At 32.5% G+C, this 8,853-nt stretch overlaps 1 protein-coding gene across 1 annotated transcript; it reads right to left on the reverse strand.

Moving 5' to 3' along the window:
- Nucleotides 1-2,574: 2,574 nt before the first annotated feature.
- Nucleotides 2,575-8,119, reverse strand: LOC106124104 (uncharacterized). Its single transcript, XM_013320563.1, has 10 exons — nucleotides 8,046-8,119; nucleotides 5,568-5,651; nucleotides 5,257-5,418; nucleotides 5,001-5,170; nucleotides 4,801-4,930; nucleotides 4,345-4,486; nucleotides 3,984-4,075; nucleotides 3,703-3,844; nucleotides 3,135-3,331; nucleotides 2,575-2,741 (listed from the first exon to the last, which is right to left on the reverse strand). The coding sequence occupies exons 2-10, from the start codon at nucleotides 5,635-5,637 to the stop codon at nucleotides 2,620-2,622; spliced, it is 1,227 nt and encodes a 408-aa protein (XP_013176017.1). The 5' UTR covers nucleotides 5,638-5,651; nucleotides 8,046-8,119; the 3' UTR covers nucleotides 2,575-2,619.
- Between the last annotated feature and the right edge of the window lie 734 nt (nucleotides 8,120-8,853).

The raw sequence follows: 8,853 nt of genomic DNA on the forward strand, positions 1-8,853 counted from the left end.
CGCGACCCAACACCGCCTCACACCACAACATGTATGGTAGGTAACTTAACGGTCATATGAATTCGTTTTTTTTTTGTATCGGGTCAAGTCTTACAAAGATTATTATAGTTGGCACCGCAGGCGCCCCTTTACGCCCCTATGGCGACGCCCTCTTATGCCCATCGCCCTGGGCGGTTATCCAGCCCTGGCCCTACCCTAATGCCTCTACTGATCGACAGGTTACACAAATCACATGGCGGAGTCAACAAGTTCGGAAGCTTCAAGTCACGTACAGGACCGCACTGACTTGTTGGTGCCGAGACCAAAGTCACGCGCGAGGAGTATGCATGTATGTTAAACTTTGTCTGTTAAAAAAAATCTTATTAGTCAAAAAGAACCATAAAGTGGTTTTAGTGGTTGCTTTTTTTAAGAAAAAACTTCAAAATTTTTTTGAAAATTTTTTTTAGTTAGCTATGTGTCTTTTTTTGTAAAAAAAAAGGTCTGCAAGTTCACACGACGTGAAAAATTAAAAAAATATATTTTTTTTCAGAATCAAAACGGTATATACTACGATGTAGAGTATGAAAACAATCCTGAACCTATATACGGCAGTAAGGGAATCCCGCTCTCCACCTACACGGTCAGTAGGGGTCCGCCTTTTTATAGGACATAGTCATTTTTATGTCATGTCATGTCACTCGTAATGTGGATTGACACTGATTTTTTTTGTTAAGTAACTTTTTGCAAAAATATTAGAAAGACGACATTTTTTGTAAATGTGAAATCCCATAGTTTTTAGATACAAAAATGATTATGAAAAAAAAATCCCAATCAAACAGTTTGATAGCATAATTGAGATTTATTTTAGATTTTTTTTTACTAAAATTGTGTCGAGTAAAATTATTATATAAAATGTTTTTTATTGCTGAAACTTATATAGATTTTTTAATCTATTTTTTTTTTTGTAAATTGTTCAAATCTTCAAATTAAGTAAAAAAGCTTTGAAAAAAAAAATTATGTTTTTTTTTTTCATAAAAAAACGAAAGCTATAACCACGAAATACATAATTAGCTAAAATATATCATGAATTAAAAAAAAACATAATAAATATAGTTATAATAGTTGTTAAAATGTAAATAAAATAGAATAGTGTTTTATTAACGAATAAAAAAAATCGAAATAACGAAGAGCACTTAAAGTGATTATTAAAAAATGTATTTATAGACTGAAGATAATTTTTTTATAATAAGTAAATATTGTAATTATAAATATTTTGTGCTTACAATGGCACTTTTCTTTAAAGCAACTTTGCTTCGATATATTTGCTTTCCATATAAAAATGTAAAGGTGCGTTTCCACTGCCGAATTTTTTTTTTACAAAAATATGTCAAAACTCTTTGAAAAATAGAGATAAATTTTTATATGTATTACGACAGTCGAAATTAGTGAGACCCTACCTTAAGATTTTTTATGTTAAAGTAGGGTCTCAGTAATTTATGTCAGAATTTCTCGACAAGAATGATGAATAGCTAACAAATATCCAAGAGGGTAACTATTTAAAAAAAAACTCTTAATATTAAGGAATAAAAGTCATGGTTAGGACAACACGAACTGCATTTATTTTGTACATTTTAACCGATATTTATTAGGAATTTATTCTTGTGTCGTTCATAGATATATAACCTAAAGATACATATTCCGGAGCATAAAAATGAGGCGAAACCCTCCGGGGGCTTTTTTGGGGGCAAATTAGTGTTGTCATTTACAATACAAAATGACATACTCTGTCTATAGGTTTTATATCTATGGTCATATTTTTATATTGTTGTAGAAATAAAATATTATATACTACAAATAATCTTTTATTTACTCCACTTGAAGGAATTAAAAACAACTAGCATGCCACCCGCGACTCCGTCCGCTTGGTATTAAAAAAAACCTATGTTCTACACCTACGCCAAATTATTTCGAGGTGCACCCGTTCTAGAGATACGTTCATACATCCATCCATCCACATAAACATTCGTATTTATAATATTAGTAAGAATTAAAAAATAAAACATCAAAATAGTTTTTTCAAGCTTTATTTTCTTACTTTATTCAATAAGTACAATTATAAATATAAATGCAAGATTGGACTTTGAACTTAACAACTAAGCAATAATTTAACTATTACAGAATTAATTATATTCAGTCAATATTTTAAATATGTCATGCTGTCATTTGATCTGTAATTTCTACCAAAAACTACCGTATTATATTTTTAATAATAATAGCAACAGCAGCAATAAATAATGCCCTTAATACAAACTATTATAAAATTAAACACAATTATGATGTTTGACTATTATTAAGGCCTAACTTATTAAAACAATCATCAAGAATATGAAAAGACAAACAATTGGAGAGCAGATTTGTGACTGTCATTTATGACATGACATATTACCCAATTACAGTCAAAGATATCTGAACCTGTGAGGGGCGCTGCTATCGCGGTTGGTCTATCAGAATATATATATATATATATATAACCTACTTAGACATAGAAAATGACACTACAGTTTAGAACAAAGAGGATCTTTTGACATTGTTGACAGGGGGGCGTTAGTGTGCTGTCATAATTTAGTTTGACTTATGCCTTTATTTCTTGAGGTAACAGTTATTGAGTACATTGTAGTTGAACCTATAGCCGGACTCCGGCACTCCGTCAGTCACCAGGTTGTCACTGTGGAAGTGCAGATATACCGGCCCTGGGGGAGCGGCTGGAAGGGAAAAGTAGTTTTTTAGTTCTTTATAAAACATAGTTTTAGTACATAAAATAATTATGGAGTCTGTATTGGATTTTATTATTCAGTCTTTGACAAATTTATCGACTCCTATCTGTATTATATTCTATAAAACAAATGACTGTCAGTATTTAATTTATAACGTGAAGTATTTAGGAATTAACACGTTCAATGCCACATTTTTTTATATATCAAAGTAAACTCGCAAAAAACCCAAAGGGCTTAAAGTGTCAATAGATGTTTTTTTTTAATCATAAGGTGGCAAACGAGCAATCGTACTTAACATCAAATGCTAGATTTTTGTATCATGTGTGTCATCGTCTTAGCTTAGGTACAATTAAACCTGTAACCTAAATCTCTAATACTCACAAGCAATAATCTGGTTCTGTGCACTAGTACCGCAGAATTTAGACCCCCTGAGCCCCTCGACGGTCTCCGCCTCTGGTATGAAGAGGTAGTCCTCAGACTGCGGCACTCCCTGGGTCACAGGGTTCACCTGGCAATCTGTATCCACTTGCATATTCTGCTCATCGCGGTACGCCAGTTCGAAGTTTGCAGCTGTCAGTCTGCAGGTCAAATGATGAAATGATTAACATTTAGAATCTGTATACAAAGTTTGTACCAACCCGCACTTGGCCAGCGTGGTTGATGGCCTAGTCACCCGTAACATAGGGCAGGCTCCGAGCCCCACGATGGGTCGTATAGTGAGCTGATGATGTATACTAAGTTTGTATTTACATCCAGCTTTCGGCTAATCTTTGAAAAGCGAGAAATATAGCAACATTTTTATTTTTTTCTGTTATCTCTGTGTTATAAAATTAGTCACACAATTGCCTTTTTGACTTGCCTGTCCCAAATATCCAAAGAAATACAACTCGTGATTTAAAAAAAAGATTATTCATTATTGTCCGGAACTACTCTCCTTTACTAAACTTACTTAACGCCGCAAACATCTGGTGTCCTCTTAAAACAGGTGGCATACGCTAGATTGGCGATGTATGGTCCGTCCCCGCGGTTGTAATTGAAAGATTCTATCACTCCGGACCTGTCCGGGAAGTACTGCAGACAGCCGGGGGGCGCTAGGATAGATAACGCGTTAAATTAATAATAAAGTGTACTCAACTATGTACCTTATTATGAACTAGAAATCCATAAAAATAATAATTTGGCAACTTTATTTATATTGGCAATAATATTAATTATAATTAATGTAATCACCTATGAGGTACTCATCCCTGTCAGCAGAGGAAGACAGCGGGGTGGAGGGCAACGAGGAGGTGATGGCTTCCAGGATACCGTCGCGGAACTTGCTGCAATATTAAAAAGATTAAATTGTAGTTTCAAACTATTTAATAAAAGTATCCTTAACTAGGTTATCTGTATTTTAGAAGCTAAACATTGAATTATATGATCGATAAGTATAGATTCTCAAACTTTTTTTGTACAACACTTTTAAAAACTTGAATTCAATGAACTTTATTTTTTATTTAAGTTGCGAATCTCCCATCGGCAACGAATGCTCTAGGGGTCATTGACTTAAAAGATCGGTTATTAGGTTCGGCTGTGAATCAATACTTACCCAAGGGTGTTGAAGCACTCGAGTTGTGTGACCTTGATCTTCCAGGTAGCCTGCGGTAGGTGAGGCTGCGTGTTGCGGTCCGCGATCTTAAAATTGAGGCGAATGGACCGACTGTTGGTTGAGGCGTTTACTCGCACGTATACTGCAGACAATAAATAAAAAATGAATAGGCTAATTTTCAATAAATTTACACAACAATAATTAATCCACACTGAACGAACTGAACGTTTATGTAACGATCAAATGACTCAGAATGCAGTTATCTTACTAATATTAAAATGCGTCAGTTTAGATGGATGGATGGATGTTTGAAGCTATCTCTAGAAAGACTGAACGGATCTCGATGAAATTTGGCACAGATGTAGAACATAGTCTGGAAGAACACATATGCTACTTGCTATTTTTTAGTTCTGCGCGGACGAAGTCGCGGGTAAAAGTTATTTCGTAATTACTTACAATGTTGTCCGCTATTGTCACCGCACAGAGAGGGCATGCTGTCAGAATTAGCCTGCAAGTTGGTGACTTGGAAGATGTCATTCCTGCAGGTGAAGCCTGGACGCTGCGTCACATTCTCTACTGCCTCCACCTGGAATTTAACTTTGTTACAGCGCCCTCTAGTAACCAAACTTTAAACCAAATCTTATGGTAAAACTTACAGTTGTTGGCGGTGCAAGGTTAAATGTTTCAAAGTCGATTCTCATCTGACAGACATTATTATTGTTGATCTCCACATTGTATGAACATTCTAAGCCGGAAGACTCTTTACTCAATGGAGGGTTGATGAAAATAGCAACTTTCGTGTTCGTTCTTACATCGCAGGCGTTTACTGTAAAAAGCGCCATCTTGTGAGATAAAATGTAATTATAACAAAATAACTTTTACACATTAGAGTAAGGTTTTAAAAAAACTTACGAGAACAGCACGTCGCAAATACTCCACAAAATCCAATAGCCTTTCCTCCTTGGGTATTACACTGATTTCTTGAAAGACAAACGCCACCCGTGCTCCTGTCAGATCCCAAGCATTGTTCACCGTTGCCTACTGTGAATATACTGCCCGGTGCCTGCCTGGCAGCTAGAATTCACAATAATCATAAAATGTAGTAAATTTCATTTTTTTGTACAATCACAAGAATTTTTTTGCAAGTAGTGAACTGACTCGCCAATAGATGGCACTTTTCTTATATACTATAAATAGATCAAAATTAAAAAGATTCCACTTACATCTATAAAGATTTGTAGCGAATGTACATTGCGCCGCGGCTAGTAATAGCAACACCTTATGCAGCGCCATCTCTTGAATTTTACCTGCAACCAAAAGTATAACGATAAGATATTCGCTATCATAAAATCGATTGATTTATAAGTATTTTGAATTTTTTAGATGGATGGATGTTTGTTAAAAAGTATCTTCATAACGGCTCAACAGATCTCGATGAAATTTGGCATATATATAGAACATAGTTTATATTATAAATTTAAGAATAAGCAAAGTTAACAACATCTCTAAAAATCTATTAACCAACGAGCACCAAGTGTCTAACCAATGGAATTTAAAGGTTATATTTTAAGGTTAAAACACATGCAACATTACTCCGATAATATAAAATAGCACCATTAATATATCAACTCTTTCGAGACGTTTCTTGTTCCGTTATAAAAAAAAACAACTGGTTACGATTAACCGTTAACGTTAACGACGTGTATGATTTTAGTAATAAGATAACCGTAGGCACAGTTAACTGTAATACAGAGATGTTGGCCGGTTACAAATCACCAATTACGTGTTAAGATGATTGGAATTTGGTAAGGCAATTGCTTTTCATCGTCCATATTCCAAATTCGAATATGTTTCAATTTAATCCTTTAACTTTATGTAACAGATTAATTTAGTATTAAACTGTGTAGTTTAATACTGAAAGTGTTTTCAGTATCAATTTCTTTAAAAAAAGAAACAAAATTTTCGTTTTAAGTATAAATGTAAATTATTATAAATGCTTATTTAAACATTGTACCGTAAATATACGGCATTGGTAATTTTCGGTACGTTTTTTTAGACATTATAAGTTGGAATTCTTTGGCACGAATGTCGCGCTTTCGTTACAGTCAAGTATCAGATTGATTAGTGAGGTGACATAAACGTTGACATTTTAGTAAGATTAGTGTTGCGCCAGTACACCGGCACAGTGTCGGATTTTCTTCCTAAAATTTTATACTAATATATTATAAAGTGGAAAGATTTGATTGTTTATTTGTTTGTACTAAACAGGCGCCGAAAGTATTGAACCGATATGAAAAATTCCTTCACTGTTTGGAAGCTACACTATCCCCGGATGACAGGGGTTACTAGTTTTTTTTAATTCTGTGCGCACTAAGTTGCAGGCAACTGTTATTAATAAATAGGGATTCGAACGTATGGCCCATTGAATGTCGATGTCAAAACATCTAACGGTAAACTACGATGCAAATAAACAGCAGTTAAACTTGATGTACCGTTAGCCGATAAACTGTAAGATGAAAGTTTCCGATGCATTCACCAACATATTACGTTCAAAAAACCCACTGCCAATTGAATTGTGCTTAAATTTGTACAATGTTTTAAAATTAATAATGAAAATTAAATTATACGACAAAATTGTAACACATTTAAAAAATATATTTAAAATTAAAAAAAAACATAACATCGTCATAAAACAAATGAATAAAATTTATTCAGATTTTATCTCAAGGCATTAAATGTTGTTTTAGAAAAAAAAAATAAGGATATATTAAAAAAAACACAATACTTTTAAAACAAATCAACAAATTAAATTAAAATATTTTAGTTAAACATTAAATCAAACAAAAAAAAATATTTATATTGACATGAAGCGTGTCACCGAATGGCAAACATAAAAGTGCATGCACCTTTTACTCGAAATAAAAAAAAAGAAAACTCGATCAAGTTTTGAGGCCAAAGATACCGTAGGCCCTTTTAGGAACAGTAATATTTCGGCATAATTATTATGTTAATATTTTAAATAAAAGCACATGTTTGATTCATCCGAGAAGTTTATATAAAAAAGGAAATCTTTTGGTTTTTTTTTGTATGTACGCACAAATTTGCCTTCGAATTTGTTTCAACCTAACCTTAAATTTCAAAACCTACAACCAATGTTTTGTTATCAAAAACTATTGTTTCATTAAATTTAAAACAGAAAGGTTTTTATTTACATTTTACGCTTATAATTTATTTATTTATTAACACAAGCCAACATATATATAAAATAGGAGGATAACAAAATTCACACAAACATTTTTACATACGTATGTCAGTGGCTTGCACAAATTACGTGAGACGCATTTTTAGTCATACAATTTTATATACATGATTTTTATAATTTGGATAGTTTATTTTATTTTTTATAATATTGATAAAAAAACTTTTTACTAATAAAACTGTGATTTAACTTTTAGATTTATTAACAAGCAAAACGGTTCGGTTAATCACTATTTATAAATATAGCTTTAAAATAAAAACAAACCTTCTTATAAAATTTTAAAAATCTCTGTTTTATTTTCTAATAAAATTATTATTCATTTTATAATTTAATTTAATGACTCGTAAAAAGATAAAAGTTTACATTAAAAAGATAAAACACTTCTTATAATTAAAAAGAAATAAGTTTATTAAAATAATTTAAATATATAAAAAGTACGTACGTGCGTCGTTGCTTGTCGCAGCGTTGGATGTGATTTGATTATGTAAGTTAAAAAGCTTTTTATAGCTTTGGGATATACAACTGGTCACCGGTCTCCGGTCTTTGGTCCGCGTGTTCGCCGAGTCGACAAACAAACTTATAAAATGGTCAATATTGTTATTTTTCCAGTTATTAGAATATTTTATAGAACCTTTTTTTAATTTTACTAATATTATAAATGCATATGTTTAAATGGATGGATGTTTATTTGCTATAAGGTATCTCCAGAACGGCTGTACGGATCTCGCTGAAATTTAACATAGATGTAGAACATAGTCTGGAAGAAGACATAGGCTACTAATTAAGTTTTTTGTTCGCGCGGACGGAGTCGCGGGTGACAGCTAGTTAATACTATTTACAGTTCAATTCTGTAGATTGATTGGAAGTATGATACTAAATATAATTTGGGAAAACATAAAAAAATATTATACTTTTTCGAATTCGATGTATAAATTTGATATTTGTAAGTATCACTCCGATATCGTTATTTTTGTCCCGCAGCTACTTTGTTTATTTTTTCGGACATATAAATAATGTTTCGGCTGTTTATAAGTTTAGAATAAGTTTTGTGATTGGTCCGCTCGATATATTTTCGTTTTATCTTTAAAATCTTATAAAACAGGTTTTTTGAACCTAATTTGCATAAATATGTGCATTTGAACTGGAAGTTGGAGTCAAATTTAGTGTCAAGGTCAAGAAGTTTAAATAAGGGATTTAGCCAAACTTTTTTGTATAAAAATATGGGCCCAGTCATAAAAAAACTTAGTGTT

This window comes from Papilio xuthus, unplaced genomic scaffold (assembly GCF_000836235.2).
Source record: "Papilio xuthus unplaced genomic scaffold, Pxut_1.1 DF825946.1, whole genome shotgun sequence".
Taxonomy (NCBI): Eukaryota; Metazoa; Arthropoda; class Insecta; order Lepidoptera; family Papilionidae; genus Papilio; species Papilio xuthus.

Bases quoted from the DNA above. Each gene is read 5' to 3' on its own strand.
- LOC106124104 (XM_013320563.1), bottom strand. From the start codon at position 5,637: ATGGCGCTGCATAAGGTGTTGCTATTACTAGCCGCGGCGCAATGTACA. The intron at 4,487-4,800 runs GTAAGTAATTAC...TATTGTCTGCAG, and splicing joins TGACAATAGCGGACAACATT to TATACGTGCGAGTAAACGCC. The intron at 2,742-3,134 runs GTGAGTATTAGA...TTTCCCTTCCAG, and splicing joins ACAGAACCAGATTATTGCTT to CCGCTCCCCCAGGGCCGGTA.